This window comes from Oncorhynchus mykiss, chromosome 5 (assembly GCF_013265735.2).
Source record: "Oncorhynchus mykiss isolate Arlee chromosome 5, USDA_OmykA_1.1, whole genome shotgun sequence".
Taxonomy (NCBI): domain Eukaryota; kingdom Metazoa; phylum Chordata; class Actinopteri; order Salmoniformes; family Salmonidae; genus Oncorhynchus; species Oncorhynchus mykiss.
This window is the reverse complement of record NC_048569.1, coordinates 38,633,520-38,650,878: the sequence shown is the minus strand read 5'-3', so window position 1 is coordinate 38,650,878 and position 17,359 is coordinate 38,633,520. Positions and strand designations below refer to the sequence as shown.

Genomic DNA, 17,359 nt, shown 5'->3' with positions numbered 1-17,359 from the left:
GCCCTTCATGGTGAAATCACTGATACCAAATTACTTGGCAAATGGTCCAAAACCCTCTTCTATACATGGTCCCTTGAAAAAAATTGAACAGTGAGCTTTGTTTGGCCATTTTCCTTGGTTTTCCTAGCTAATGGTGAGTGGCCTACACCGTGTAGGATAGCTACTGTTTACAGCACATGGTATCAGTGCGAGGTGACACATGCCAGAACCCGCACATTATTGTGAAATTGATAAACTGAATGTTGTTGGGGAATTTTTACAATTTCTTGTATAGTTTTTTCCTGGTAAATAATCAAGCATAATTCAAATTCATTACATAGGCCTAAATGAAATAAAATCTAGTGCTGTACATGAAATCAATGTAAGATGTCCTTGAGTGTCCTAAAAGGCATCTGAAAAAAATGATTATTTTTATTGTCAAAATATATCCATTTTGTTTTCTCACCCCGTCCCTACTGCTTGCTGTAAATTATATCTGATTGTGTATGCATGTTTAGGCCAGTGCTTGAGTTGGACAGAAATAGGTGCTGGTACTCATTTTTGGTGCCGGTACCATTTATATTTAAATGCAGGAACTCCTCAATACTTTTTAGCTAATATTCTACAGAAGGTGCAGGGACTCAAGGAGAAGAACATTTGAGGTGGCGGTACTCAGTTCCGGTGAGTTCATTCCCAAATCAAGCACTGTGTTAGGTAAAAATACATAAAAAATACAGTACATTCGGAAAGTATTCAGACCCCTTGACCTTTTCCATATTCTGTTACCCTACACCCTTATTCTATAATTGAATAAATAAAAAATGTTCCTCATCAATCTATACACAATAGTCCATAATGTCAAAGCAAAGAGGTTTTTAGAAATGTTCGCGAAATGTTTTAGAAATGTATAAAAAAAATAATATTTACATAAGTATTCAGACCCTTTGCTATGAGACTCGAAACTGAGTTCAGATGCATCCTGTTTCCATTGATCATCCTTGAGATGTTTCTACAACTTGACTGTAGTCCACCTGTGGTAAATTCAATTGATTGGGCATGATTTGGACAGGCACACACCTGTCAAAGGTCTCACAGTTGACAATGCATGTCAGAGCAAAGTCCAAGCCATGCGGTAGAAGGAATTGTCCATAGAGTTCAGAGACACAAATGTATTGAGGCACAAATCTGCGGAAGGGTACCAAAACATTTTTGCAGCATTGAAAAGTTTGGAACCACCAATACTCTTCCTAGAGCTGGCCGCCCGGCCAAACTGAGCAATCAGAGGAAGAGGGCCTTGGTCAGGGAAGTGACCAAGAGCTCGATGGCCACTTTGACAGAGCTCCAGAATTCCTCTGTGGAGATGGGAGAACCCTCCAGAAGGACAACCATCTCTGCAACACTCCACCAATCAGGCGGAAGCCACTCCTCAGTAAAAGGCACGACAGCCCACTTGGAGTTTGACAAAAGGCACCTAAAGGACTCTCAGACCATGAAAAACAAGATTCGCTGGTTTGATGAAACCAAGATTGAGCTCTTTTGCCTGAATGCCAAGCGTCAGATCTGGAGGAAACCAGGCACCATCCCTACGGTGAAGCATGGTGGTAGCAGCATCCTGCTGTGGGGATGTTTTTCAGTGGCAGGGACTGGGAGACTAGTCAGGATCGAGGGAATGAACGGAGCAAAGTACAGAGAGATCCTTGATGAAAACCTCCTCCAGAGCACTCAGGACCTCAGACTGGGGCAAAGGTTCACCTTCCAACAGGACAACAACCCTAAGCACACAGGCAAGACAACGCATATGTTTTATACTGAATGTTATCAGATCTTCAAGCAAAACCTAATATTAGAGAAAAGGAACCTGAGTGAACAAATAACACAACAATTACATACTTGTTTCATTTATTTCAAAACAAATCACCCAGTGCCCCTGTGTGGAAAAACTAAAAGTACATTCAATAACTGGTTGTTCCACGTTTAGCAGCAATGACTCCAACCAAACTCTCCCCGTAGTTGTTGATCAGTCTCTCACGCTGCTGTGAATACATTTCGGCCCACTTGTCCATGCAGAACTGCTTTAACTCAGCAACTTTTGTATGTTTTCAAGCATGAACTGCTCATTTCAAGTCCTGCCACAACATCTCAATTGGGATTAGGTCTGGACTTTGACTAGGCCATTCCAAAACTTCAAATGTGTTGCTTTTTAGCCATTTTCATGTAGACTTGATTTGTGTGTTTTGGATCATTGTCTTGCTGCATGACCCTGCTGCACTTCAGCTTCAGCTCACAGACGTATGGCCTGACATTCTCCTGTAGAATTCTCTGATACAGAGCAGAATTCATGGTTCCTTCTATAAAGACATGTCGTCCAGGTCCTGAGGCAGCAAAGCATCCCCAAACCATCACACTACCATCACCATGCATGACTGTTGGTATAAGGTTCTCATGGTGGAATGCATTCTTTGGTTTTCGGCAGGAATAAATGGGAGAGCCTATTAGTTTTTGGGGTAATTTGTAAACTCAGATTCCCTTTATCTAATATTAGGTGTTGGTTGAAAATCTAATAACATTCAGTATCAAAAATATCCAAAAATAGAGAAAATCAGAAAGTGGGGAAATACTTTTTCACGGCTCTATATATATTTTTTTTCATCTCATTGGGTGTGGACCTCCAGCTGTCTTTGTGGTACCCTTTAAAAGTTGAAATGTTAGAACATTTACCCATCCTGTGTTCAAGAGCATGTTGTGTTTCAACCAATGGCGAGCACAGCACAAAAGCCTTACATGATGTAAAAATGGTTCTAAGCTACAACATATGCAAACATGGAACCTGAGTTTATGAGCTTTTAAATAATTGACGTTAAAGGTTGTGATTTTTTACAATTTAATTTAAACGATATACATATTACACTTTAGTAATTTATCGATAATAAAACAGTTTCAAAAACATGTTTGTAAGCTTAGAAATGATATCAATCTCAACCGTTTATCGTTTCCAGTGATGAGGACATGGATGGATGTCTCATGGTAGGGTGGGGTACGCCAAATCGGTCAACTGATGAATGTTTAGGCATTCAGCTCTAAAAATAATTTTCTGATCCCTTCTATAATGGGAAAATATGTGTGGAAGGTTTTGTTTAAATCGAAAGGGGGGCTGTCAAAAAAGTGATTGAATTCAAATAAATTGACCCCAAAGACAAACTCAATGAAGCAAGGCAGTCACAGCTATTTTAGAGGTGAGGGGGGTGCGTGCGTGTGTATGTGCTCCTTTGAGAGTGGGAGATTAGTTTTACAGCTTGTCGCCCAACTGTGTTCTTAACAAGTGTGTGACAACTGAACACTTCTGCACAGGTCAAACCTATCTCAAAATGAAACACCATGGAAAATGGAAAAACAACAGCAGTTATGGCTAAAACCAAACCTTCCCATACAAAAGACACCAGCTATAGTATAATGAAGTCTATGCATATGTAAACAAGGTTCGCTTGAAATTATTGACACTTGTTGCTCGGTGCAAACAAATGCAAACATCCATGATTAACTCCACATAATCAATCTCTTTCTCTCAGTTGAGAGCCTTTGAAACAGGGCAGATGACAAAGAGAGGAATCTTCCCCAGGCGAGCCTCCAGCCGTGGATCCCCTGCAGTCCATCACAAAGCTTATGGGACACCATGACACTGTCGCCATTCATTGTAAATGACAACTGGCTGTCCATCTTAAAACAATTCAAAACATGAGCAGAGGGAGGGGGAGGGGGGCAGGACGGGGGACGGGGCAGATGACTGCTCACATGCTAGACCCGGTGGAGATCATAATAGCTTTGCCCCATCTTAAATACCGCTGGGCAAAAAATAGACCCACCACCAACCTCCCAGTGAGTCTCTGCTCCTCCTCGCCCCAACAATACACGCAGTAAACCTGCCTGCAGTTTGTGAAATCATGCCTTTGCTCAAAGTGACTAAAACTACAGTACTCAGCCACTAGGCTAGGTAAGCATCACAAAAAGAGGATAAGTTATTAACGACCCAGGTGGATGAACAGAAAAAGATAGAGAATATATTGGTTTATCGGGGTGATTCTCAGCTCAAAAGCCACCTTTCACATGCCCAGAGCCTACTTTGGGTCCAGACCCATAGTTTAAGAAACCCTGCTCTAAGCATTAGATATACTATGTAAAGTCTTGGCAGCACAAAAAACATGCGTTTCGATATATCAGTTGTGAAAACCACCAGCAGACAATCAGATACAGTACTAAAAACGAATTAAATATAGACCATGCTGTAGTTTCTTCAAAATCAGTCCCAGAGTCCATCAACAGAGAAAGATGGACAGAGTCCCGTAGTACAGAGAGAGATATAGTCCAGTATTAAGCTACTCACCATTAGTCCCCGGGCTCAGTGAAGCCAGTCCAGTCACCAGCAGTACAGTTCTCCATGCCCATCCCCACGGCAACCACACCGCCATCATCCTGTGGTACTGTACAACCGCACGCACAATCCCTGAGACACTAGCTGGCACCACGGCTGCACCCGGCGCTACACTGAGAAGGTGTGTGTGCGCGAGTGTGTGCCTCTACGTGAGTAAGTGCTAGTCCCCCTCTCTCTTCTCTGCGATCTCAGGAACTCCCCACCACACACAGCCACCCAGCAGCCTCCAGCGCTACACAGTGACAGCCTGAGAGAGAGAGAGAGAGAGAGAGAGAGAGAGAGAGAGGGAGAGAGAGAGAGAGAGATAGAGAGAGAGATGGGGAGGAGGAGGAGGGAAGGAGGGTGTTACTCAGTTGCTCTGCTGTTTGGTCAGCCTTTTCTCTGAACACCTCGTGGGGCGAACAACAAAAGAACAGCTGAGCCTGCCTGGACCCCACACACACACATATGAACACATACACTCGCCGCTCAAAAAGGAAGACATTGGCAGGGGCAGACACACACACACACACAGAGACACACACACACACACACACACAGAGACACACACACAGAGACACACACACACACACACACACAGAGACACACACACAGAGACACACACACACACACACACACACATATGAACACATACACTCGCCGCTCAAAAAGGAAGACATTGGCAGGGGCAGACACACACACACACACACACACAGAGACACACACACAGAGACACACACACACACACACACACACACACACACACACACACACACACATATGAACACATACACTCGCCGCTCAAAAAGGAAGACATTGGCAGGGGCAGACACACACACACACACACACACAGAGACACACACACAGAGACACACACACACACACACACACACACACACACACACACACACATATGAACACATACACTCGCCGCTCAAAAAGGAAGACATTGGCAGGGGCAGACACACACACACACACACACACAGAGACACACACACAGAGACACACACACACACACACACACACACACACATACACACACACACACACACAGAGAGAGAGAGAGAGGATGAGAGGGAAGTAAGATTGTTCCTCATAGATGTGCATTAGAGAAGTCTGGGCGCCAGAACTCATCCATGAGCATGATTCAAAGTAATGTGTTGTCGCTACTTCATCCACTGTGGGAAGTGCAGATGGATGAATCTTTGCTATGGTTGTACCATATCCAGATTGACATACCATCACACTGTTCCTGTACCATACCGGGGTATACGGTATTACCGACAGTGCACACAAGGGGTGCTATATCTTTCCAAACAAACAAAAATAATAACATTTGAAAAAACAATAACATTCACGCACAAAACAAATTTAGGCAGCAGGGATCTTGATTTTGGAATTGAACGCTATACCGCCCAAGCCTAATCTCTACATATCTCTGAGGTTTAGGACAGCAATTGCCCTCCTGTTTGTGTGACAGCTCATCACAGACCAGTTACAGAGCAGAATGCAAAGTGTGAAAGAAACACACGCGGACGGCCAGACACACACACACATTCATACATACATACATACTCACTTACTCACAAAGGCTCTTCACACGTCAGGTGATTACCGCCCACACCTCCGGGCAGCAACACGCCTCCTCTCTCTCACTAATCCACCCGAACATACACACACAACCTCCCAATTTGGCCAAATTCCATCAGGCAGCACAAGACTTTCTGTGGGTTACAACCTTAAGAGGATTAGTCCAGCTATTACCAAGATTACATCAAGTTTGCTAGAGTGCCCCTCAAAACAGTTAGCGGGGATGTGATGGTGCAACAGGACAGAATGCCATACCATGCCATTCTAAAGCGTGATTTGGTGGAGGGTGCATGTTTCCCCAAAAGAGAAAAGAAAAGAATGGCCCAAATGGTGGGGTGAGTGGTCTCCCAAATAAAGACAATAACAACGGCCAATTAGTGGTTAAAGGAAAATCAACAATGTGAAAGTGGAAACAACCAACTAACCAAATGGGATCCTGTTCTTCCACACCTGCTGTGCCTCCATAAGGACAAACACCCTGAATCCACTTCTCTCCCAGCCAGAATAGGAGACAGGACAAGAGTGCAGTAGACAGGGTCTGTAGTCTGGGGCTCTTTCCGTGGAAGGCTGTACGTCTGTCTGTCACTCCTGATTTGCACCGTGCTCTGGATTAAATGTGATAAGTCTACTTTCCCTGGAGCATGAGTGCATGGGGAGAGATGTGAACGGGTCAGCGCACCTCACACACCCCCTCGGAGCTGCATCAAACGCCCAGCATGGTTTCCCCCTGTCCTGCTCAAGCAGCCGCGAAGACCCAGAGAGATATGGGGGGGGGCGCAGCTGGTGGGGATGGTTGGTGGGGGTCTAGTCAGGCAGATAAAGGGGGTTGTGGAAGTGGGGGGTGGGCTAGCAGGGTGGGGGATTTTGAAATGTGGTTAAATTAACCCTTTCTATCCTTCCCGCCTTTCACTAAGCCAAAAGTTGCCTTGATTCCTCCTTTGAGCTCCAAACCGCAGATCTACTTTTCAAGTCTTGTTACATACAGCTCCGTCTGTTGCTAAGGTTTCCTAAAGGCGCCAGCATGATACAGTTCGGTTGACAGCTAGCCGAAGTCGGCTAGGCGAACCGAATGAGTGTAAAAACGCAAAAAAAGCATCAACAGTACTGTTTGAGAATGTAAAATCTAAGATAAAATCTAAGATAATTTTTACATTTTTGCTGAGGAGATACATTTTATATCTAACTAAGATGTTTGGTGCAGTATTTCTCTATAAAAAAAAATGGGCATGAAAATGAGTCTTCTCTCGTTGAATGACAGCAAAGACTTTGTTGAAGAATCCCTACAGTTGACCAATCACGGACGAAGGGGTGTAGACTTTGGCTCCCGAATATCGGCTGGCCTCGAGAAAGAAATGTGTGTTCCTGAACAGCCCAAAAAACCTTCAACAAAGTCCAACATCATCAAAAACGTCACAGGCTACTATAATCGTCATAATATATGCACAAACTTTTCCAAACTGTTTCGACTGGTGGGGCCCGAAGCATGCGGCCGTCTTAAGAAGAACAATCAGTCAGCATCTTGACGGTTTCAGAAAACCACACTATTATTAGCTGTGTTTGTTTGGACATGCAAAGCACCTGTATACAACAGCATGACTCATTTGGCTGGTACTTGGTGTCTTTGTTGGTTATCACTACCACCCACAAATATGTTCTTTGAGAACATTTGTAAAAAAATATATATATTAGCAGTTAATGTGGCATGAAAATAAGCCAAGCTACTCGAAATTTGAAGAGAAAACGTTGAGGCAAAACACCTTTCATCATACTGCAAGAGGAATGGTGAAGAATAACCACAGAAACCTCACCACTAAGACGTGAAAGGAAAAGCTGTGACAACAACACAGATGATGGAATTACGATGGGCAAGCGAAGGTATGCCTGTCATGAGCAATGTTCCGCCGACGGCCACACTGACCCCGGACTCTGTGAGAAATGGAGAGAGTGCAGCGGTTAAACCTGATGTCAGAGAATCTTGGCTCGAGGGCCATTTATTACCGTGGCAACACAGCTGCCTAGAGCAGGGAGCCCAATCAGGGTGCAGGGATAGAGAGGAGCGTGACATCACGTTCATCCCTGGGCCAGACAGTGAGACGTACTTCCTCCCTCTGTGGAGCGCTCATCAACTTCATCCTCATTTCACATTGAGAACACTGACATCTTCCTTATTGTGAGCCAGCTCCCACCTCCCTCTCTCACACAGACTGCTGGTTTCTCTATAGAGATCTTAGCCATTAATTAACTACCTTGTCAGTTAGCTAGCAGCAAAATTAGGGCAATTAAATGTGGTAGCCAGGTTTGTGGAATACGTTTGTTACCTGGCAAACCAAAACTGTTACATTTTTGTTATAAAACGTATCCACCTGCTTAGGCAATTCAACACAATAGCCATGACAGAAGCAGCAGCATCATTGTATGGCCCAACACTATAAATCACTACGTGTGAATCCCATTTGAATGTGAACCCTCCATGCACATACTCAGTGGTTTGGTTCCTTGGAGAGTCCAGAGGAGCTGCTGCTTTCTCTCTAGCTCACAGCTCTCCTCTCTAGCAGAGTCTCATCGAGAATGAGAAGAAAGAAAGCGCCTTATGAATATGCAAGAGTCACACAATGGGACAGCTCAGAGATTCTGCTCCGATTCCAGCTTTGAAGTCCCGAAGAATGCTGAGTGAGAAGAAAGAAAGGAAAAAGTTTATTCAAGAAAAGTAAAAGACTGTCACAGCAAGGCTCTCTCTCTCTCTGTGAGGGAGGGAAGACATGGGGAGCTGCTGAAAGCACAGGCTCACAATCATTCCTATTGCTACAGATGAGAATGGATAAGGCTCCTCCACAAACCCATTTAGCAGGACAACAATGTCAGCTGGACTTAATTCTGCCTTTGCCCATTATGAAAGATAAACACAATTGAGTTGAAAACACAAAGGGAACGAGGAACAAGGTCTTAGTATACAGAAGGACAGCAGAGTTTTTCCAGTTGTCATTTCTGAAAATAAAAGTGAAAGCCACCGATGTCAAATACAATTCAAGAAACTGGTTTTGGGAAAACAATTATGCTAAATGTAAACTACTATGTCCTGTATCAGTTAGAAGAGACATCTACGGGCAAATGTTCACAATGCAAGTCAATAATGACAGAGTGATTCATTTATGAGCCAAAGCTCAAAATATGAAGATCTCCCTGTTCTAAATGAAGGTAGTACCAGGTGTATGATCTACGTGTCAGTGTATTGCGTAATTGCATCAAGACTTCCATGCAGATGCATGATTTATAAGTCAGTGGAATGTGTAGTGGGCGTTGACTGACTGACAGACAGGGGCCCAGACCCAAACTGTTCCTGTGAGCTGAATGCCTGCAGTCCTACACTAAGCTGTATAAACGTCATGATGTTAGTTGGTGCTCATAAACATCTCACCTGCACGCACAATGATCCTGGCCAGACACAGTTCCCTCTTCCCTCACTACACAAAGCTTATGTTAACGCCAAGCTTCCAATACAAACACAGAGAGCAAAATAACAAGGCTATTATTTCACCACTGAATAAGCATTCATTAAAGGTGTTCAAAGCTAGAGGATGTAGGGCGTCATTTCAGACACTTTTCAACAATTCAAGAAGGCACAAGGTAAACCCCCGTATTAGATCATGTCGTAACTGCTAATGGAGTTATGTGGGTCATTGGTCCTCAAATGGTATGGAATGGGTTACACAGCCCCACCAAAAGAAAGCCACGAGACTTGGAGGAAGAAATTGCAGTCTTTCTTTGTATTCATCCGCGTAATTGCTCTGTGGCTAAAACAATGACTTAAATAATGACAGTTTGGTCAGCATTTATAAAACATGAATCACACACTATGTTGGGTGAGCAGACAGATTTCCTCTGCAGCCCAGGGGAAGAGGCTGGGCGAGACACTACAGTGAGTCATGCTCTCATAGGGTTTCTGTAGACAGTAGTGTAGCATGGCGATCCTCCCTGCAACTGTAAAACACCGTGGCCCTAGTCTACTGTGAATTATGACATGACTATGTCTCAGACTACTTTTACTACACAGAAACTTAGTGTATTACTTAAATATTCCTGATTGGTTAACACTAGAAGCGCCATAGGCCCACGGCCACTGACGTTTGATTTGATAAATAAAAGAAATCAATCCCCAAAAAGCTTTGTCCTGCTGCTTCCCTGACTTTTCCTAAATGTAAAGTACAAACATTGCTAATTTGTCTGAATTTTGAAACCACAGAGAAGAATTTAGAGACGTTTTACCCGTTTTTTTCCTATTCCTAACTTAACCCACTGAGACAATGTGCTGTAGGATGTTGGTTCCCAGCCAGGCGCTAATGCGTCTCTCTCTCCTCATTGAATGAATGACAAATGGACGGATGGGCGATAATTGTGCACCTTACTTCACAATGTAATTTAAATTAGGCCTAACTGAATGATAAGGAGGGTGAAGAGGTTGATTTCATTTAGAAAGACAATAGTGTAATGATGAGTTTGTGTTATGCCTATTTATCAGCGTTGGAGCTCATGTTAATAATTTGACCATGCTCCTTGTGAGTTGATACCATTCTCTTTGACATTTGACTTTGTAAAAAGACGCTGTTACGGGACTGTTTTATTTACTGTAACTCTATTACTAATCAGCTGGCCCACCTAAACAATATCACACATAATAAGATCAGTTGTCAAATTGTACAAGAAGAGATGGGCGCATCTTGTAATTGACAAATGCAGGGAAAGGAGCATCACTTTATCAAATCCTCTTTCAGAGTCACATTCAGGTAAAACTTTTTGATTCTATATAGTATCAGAAATATCAGATTCTGCAGTTTCTATGACACATACCTTGTCAAATAAATCTCAAAATTCAAGAGATAGAGCTTTATATCAAATGTTCACTTTTTACAAGAATATCTGCAATGTCCATGAATTCAGCATATGACCACTTGCGGGGAAGCATTGTTTTTCCTACTAAGAAAAAGACTAGTAACATAATAAACTTAAAATATGCTATTTTATTTTCTTTTAAATACACTTTCTTATTTCCATAATGAAATTATAATGGACTTGATGGGCTTTTCATTTTTTACTTATAGCCTAGACCAGGTATTCCCAAACGACAGGAATTGTGAAAAACTGAGATAAATTGTATTTGGCTAAGGTGTATGTAAACTTCCGACTTGCAAATGCAAATGAATTACTTAAAAATCATACAATGTGATTTTCTGGATTTTTGTTTTAGATTCCGTCTCTCACAGTTGAAGTGTACCTATGATAAAAATTACAGACCTCTACATGCTTTGTAAGTAGGAAAACCTGCAAAATCGTCAGTGTATCAAATACTTGTTCTCCCCACTGTATATATACAGTGGGGCAAAACAGTACTTAGTCAGCCACCAATTGTGCAAGTTCTCCCTCTTTGCAAATAAATAAATTAAAAATCCTACAATGTGATTTTCTGGATGTTTTTTCTCATTTTGTCTGTCATAGTTGAAGTGTACCTATGATGAAAAACATAGGCCTCTCTCATCTTTTTAAGTGGGAGAACTTGCACAATTGGTGGCTGACTAAATACTTTTTTGCCCCACTGTATAAACTGTATTAACTTTTTTTTCCCTCTTCACATTTTCAAAACGTCTATTTATATTTTCCAATGGGACTATACATTTGGGTAAGTATTTTGTGTGCAAATTAACTCAAGCTTACAGACAATGTCAAATGTGATATAGCAAAGCACCTGAGTGATTTGGGTGCGCAATTACGCAGGTACTTTCCCGGAATGGACGACACAAACAACTGGATTCATTATCCCTTTCATGCCCTGCCTCCAGCCCACTTACCGATATCTGTACAAGAGAGCCTCATCGAAATTGCAACAAGCGGTTCTGTGAAAATTGAATTTAATCAGAAGCCACTGCCAGATTTCTGGATTGTGCTGTGCTCAGAGTATCCTGCCTCTGCAAATTGTGCTGTTAAGACACTGATGCCCTTTGCAACCACGTACCTATATGAGAGTGGATTCTCGGCCCTCACTAGCATGAAAACTAAATACAGGCACAGACTGTGTGTGGAAAAAGACTGAGACTCTCTCCAATACAACCCAACATTGCAGAGTTATGTGTATACTTTCAAGCACACCCTTCTCATTAACTTGTGGTGAGTTATTCACAATTTTCGATGAACAAATAAAGTTTTATATGTAAAATGGTTAAATAAAGAGCAAAATTATTTATTATTATTATATTATTATTTGTGCCCTTGTCCTATAAGAGCTCTTTGTCACTTCCCATGAGCTGGGTTGTGACAAAAACTCACACTCATTCTTATGTTTAACCTCTCTTGGGTAGGGGGCAGTATTTTGACGTCCGGATGAAAAGTGTGCCCAAAGTAAACTGCCTGTTACTCAGGCCCAGAAGCGAGGATATGCATATCATTCAGCCTACCACTATTTTCAATGGCTAGTCCGCCCTTCCAGATTGCAGTTCCTAGGACTTAGAAAGAATTTCAGGCTGTTTCTTGGAAAAGGGTGGCTCCCATTTTGGCTGTAGTGTTTCCAAGCGCGTGGAAGAGAGCGTGTTCTTTGGTATTTTTCTCCGGTAAAGACAATAACGATTCTCTGTCTTAAATTTGATCGTTTATTTCCATATTAGGGTACCTAAGGTTTGATTATAAATGTTGTTTGACTTGTTTGGAAAAGTTTATTAGTAACGTTTGGGATTCATTTTGTTTGCATTTTGATGGAGGGAAACTGGGGGGATTATTGACTGAAGCGCGCCAGCTAAACTGAGTTTTTAAGGATATAAAGAAGGGCATTATTGAACAAAAGGACAATTTGTGATGTAACTGGGACCTTTTGGAGTGCCAACAGAAGAAGATCATCAAAGGTAAGGTATTTTTTTATATCGCTATTTCTGCCTGGTTGAAATATATTTTTAATGTGTTTGTATGCGGGGCGCTATCCTCAGATAATCGCATGGTTTGCTTTCGCCTTAAAGCCTTTTTGAAATCTGACACAGTGGCTGGATTAACAAGAAGTTAAGCTTTATTATTGATGTATTAAACTTGTGATTTTATGAAAGTTAAATATTTATAATACTGTAGTCTGCAATTTCACCAGATGTTGGCCAGGTGGGATGCTACTGTCCCATTTGCCCATAAGAAGTTAATAAATGTATCATATGGTGTGATTGTGGCAGGCTTACAATGATGGTGAAAAACAACCTTTGAGAGTGCGCTGATCCTGGTACGCAGCTGGAGGTTGAATGTTTGAAGGGGTACGGGACTATAAAAAGTTTGGGAACCACTGGCCTAGAGTAACAAACTAATACAAATCTATTATGTTCTTTGAAATAATAGTTTTTAAGTATTCTAATGTTACCTAACACCTCTATAAACACAACTAAATTATTATTCCTTGACCTGTTCCACATTTTGTTACTTTACACCATTCTATAATGGGAAAAAAAGCAATCTACACACACTACCCCATAAATGACAAAGCAAAAACGTTTGTTTTTTTATGTTTGCAAATGTAATAAAAATAAAAAACATAAATACATATTTATATAAGTATTCAGACCCTTTCCTATGAGACTAGAAATTGAGCTCTGGTGCATCCTGTTTCCATTGATCATCCTTGTGTAATGAACACGATGGGAGACAGAGAGCTAGTTTCAAGCACAGGGCGCAGCAGGTGTTTATTTGTAAAGGACCACAGGAGGAGGTAGGTAGCTGGGTACAGGGGCAGGCAGAAGATCATACACAGGGGGTTTCAAAAAGGCAATAGTACAGGCAGGGAATAGGCAAAAGACGTTGTTAGTGAGGCAGGCAAAAACTATCATACACGAGAGAATTACATTACGGGAAAAAACAGAGCTCCAAATAGAAGTGTGTCACAAAAACAATACCTCACAATGATGGGGTGCAAAGAACTGAACTAAATAGTGTGTGATAATGACATACAGGCGTGTGAACAGGTGATCAGGAATTCAGGTGATTGGGATCTGGAGAGTGAGCTGCGTTCAGGAGATCTATATGTTTGAGAGTGTGAGCTGGAAAGTGGGCTGGAAAGTGAGCTGCGTTCAGGAGATCTATGTGTTTGAGAGTGTGAGTTGGAAAGTGAGCTGGAAAGTGAGCTGGAAAGTGAGCTGCGTTCAGGGGATCTACGTGTTTGAGTGTGAGTTGGAAGCAGACGTTACACCTTGAGATGTTTCTCCAACTTGACTGGAGTCCACCTGTGGTAAATTCAATTGATTGGACATGATTTGGAAAGGCACACACCTGTCTATATAAGGTCCCACAGTGGACAGTGCATGTCAGAGCAAAAACCAAGCCAAGAGGTCAAATGCATTGTCCGTAGAGCTCTGAGACAGGATTGTGTCGAGGCACAGATCTAGGGAAGGGTACCAAAAAATGTCTGCAGCATTGAAGGTCCCCAAGAACACATTCTTAAATGGAAGAAGTTTGGAATCACCTGGCCAAACTGAGCAAATTGGGGGAGAAGTGTCTTGGTCAGGGATGCGACCAAGAACCCGATGGTCACTCTGACAGAGCTCTAGAGTTCCTCTGTGGAGATGGGAAAACCTTCCAGAAGGACAACCATCTCTGCAGCACTCCACCAATCAGGCCTTTATGGTAGAGTGGCCAGTAGGAAGCCACTCCTCAGTAAAAGGCACATGACAGCCCGCACATGAGAAATAATATTCTCTGGTCTGATGAAACCAAGATGGAACTCTTTGGCCTGAATGCCAAACGTCAAGTCTGAAGGAAACCTGGCACCATCCCTACGGTGAAGCATGGTGGTGGCAGCATCATGCTGTGGGGTTGTTTTTCAGCGGCAGGGACTGGGAGACTAGTCAGGATCGAGGCAAAGATGATGGAGCAAAGTACAGAGAGATTCTTGATGAAAACCTGCTCCAGAGAGCTCAGAACCTCAGATTGGGGTGAAGGTTCACATTCCAGCAAGACAACGACCCTAAGCACACAGCCAAGACAATGCAGGAGTGGCTTTGGGATAAGTCTTTGAATGTCCTTGAGTGGCCCAGCCAGAGCCCGGACTTGAACCCAATCGAACATCTCTGGAGAGACCTGCAAATAGCTGTGCATCAACACTCCCCATCCAACCGGTCAGAGCCTGAGAGGATCTGCAGAGAAGAATGGGAGAAACTCCCCAAATACAGGTGTGACAAGCTTGTAGCGTCATACCCAAGACTCGATGCTGTAATGAGTAAAGGGTCTGAATACTTATGTAAATGTATTATTTATGGGTTTTTTAAATATACATTTGCAAACATTTCTACAAACCTATTTTTGCTTTGTCATTATGGGGTATTGTGTCTAGATTAATGAGGGGGAAAAACTATTTCAACAATTTAAGAATAAGGCTGTAACGTAACAAAATGTGGAAAAAGTCAAGGGGTCTGGATACTTTCCGAAGGCACTGTATATTTTTATATGGATATATTCCAAAAATATTTATTTATGCAATGTTTGCTGCACCTTGCAGGTTGATATACATTTAATGCATATGCTAAAGGGAACGCCTGCCAATGTTTTCTAGCGGGTACTTATATGATGTAAGGCAGACACATCCACAGAAAATATAGATGGCCTGTGTAAGGCTTTCTTTCATTAAAAAAAAACAGTGTTAGGGTGCATTTTTACACTGTACATTGTATATTTGAAATGAATTATCTTAAGTGTTTTACAGTAAGTCCCTGAAATACGTGCATGTAAGAATTACTTATTTTTCCATCATTTGCTTTCTCTTTGTTTATTGGTCCATTTGTTCAGGAGGAATGTGTTTGTTGTTCCCAGACGGAGGGAAGAGCGAGAGAATAGCAGAAGGTGAAAATGGGAAGTTATTTCACATCAGGCTGGTAGTAGTGAGATTCCAGTCACTGCAAACACTGACTCAGGTCATTCCTCAGAACGAGCTGTCAACCAGCCTCGTCTCAATCATGAACTGTTGCTTTCTGTCAGGCCCTGGAGCATAGTCCAATGTCTGTTGTGACTGAACTGAACAGTACGTCACACACAGAAAGTGACTTCTTTACAATTTGACACAGCAAGAATTCTAAATCCCCAAAAAAGATTGCGATGTCAAATTACCTCAGTGCTCTCGAATGACCTCTAAAATGTCAAATGATTTCTATATATAGTGGATACTCCTCAACCAAGCAACTGAAAAAACAATACAAACAATAGGTGCAAAAACCGTAAGTCATTCAGAGAAACAAACATGGCCCCAATCTCAATCTATGCTTGCTACAACACTGACCGCCAATGAAAGGCTGTTATTCTAGTGCAGTACGGGGCCTATTCACTGGACCTACTTAACAGTGCACCTGAAACACACCTGCTCCTCACGTTTCAACCATGGGCACCGCTGGTTATAAAACAACCAGATGGAGATGCAGATGGATTGAATCTAACTGTAAAAAGTTTCACCGGTTAGCCTCTCACTGCAGAGAAGGTGCCCCATAGAAAGAAAGGGTTCTTGTGATTTTCCATGGTCAACGCAGGCCACCCCAGGCACTGGCCAAGAACAGCACAAATCTCTCTCCCTCCCTCCATTTGTCTCTCTTTCCCTCTCTCCGTCAGTGTGTTCTGCTCACAGAGCCTGGTCTTGCCTGCCTGTATCCTGGGTCTTTCCAATGAGAGGTCCACCTTGTTTGTGTCAGCAGCAGGCTTGCCAGTGTCATACTGCAGTTTCCTCTCTCTAGCAAAGCTCATATTCAATCAATGAACACCTGATAATTTCCCCCTGGCGGCTTCTCACAACAAGCCAGTGAGAGTGAGTGACATCTCTGAAAGTCATGGGTAATGAAAACTGAGAAACATATGGTATGGTCAAATACATCTGGAGCATTCTGAGGGGGGACCAGTACACATTTAAAGAAGCCTTATAAGAGAGTGATAGCACTGAAAAAGTTGATTAAAAGTCACATTTGTTCATCACTAAGAAAGCAAGAAATATCTAATAGCCACAGTGTTCACCATTGATCAAGATATTGAATGTGAACATTTGCTCATATGAAGCAGTGCTAATGGTTTCTGCCGTGCACTGTGCAGGTTGGAGGTGCCAAACTATAGCCTAGCTGTCAGTTCACACTAACCCTTTCATTAAACACTGAAACAGACAAACTCAGTGGGACAGAAGAGCTGTTGTTCCACATGCTTGTAAAACAATATTGCAGAAAAAAATAATCATTGCAGCACTTAAGCAATCATCACTCCCTGTACACCCAACCCCAGCTCTAAAACCTGCCACAGAAAACTTGGCTGGAGCACCAGGAATACTGTACAAGACAGGCTGGAGCACCAGGAATACTGTACAAGACAAGCGGGAGCACCAGGAATACTGTACAAGACAGGCTGGAGCAC

At 42.5% G+C, this 17,359-nt stretch overlaps 1 protein-coding gene across 3 annotated transcripts in view; it reads right to left on the bottom strand.

The window, feature by feature from the left end:
- The window catches only part of bmpr1bb (bone morphogenetic protein receptor, type IBb), a 111,467-nt gene that overhangs the window by 30,291 nt on the left and 63,817 nt on the right, over positions 1–17,359 (bottom strand). For all 3 annotated transcript variants that reach the window (XM_036977450.1, XM_036977451.1, XM_036977452.1), the window contains one exon: positions 4,358–4,652. In XM_036977450.1, coding sequence (XP_036833345.1) covers positions 4,358–4,445 — 88 coding nt within the window. In that variant the 5' untranslated portion in view covers positions 4,446–4,652. The remainder of the gene's footprint in view (positions 1–4,357; positions 4,653–17,359) is intronic.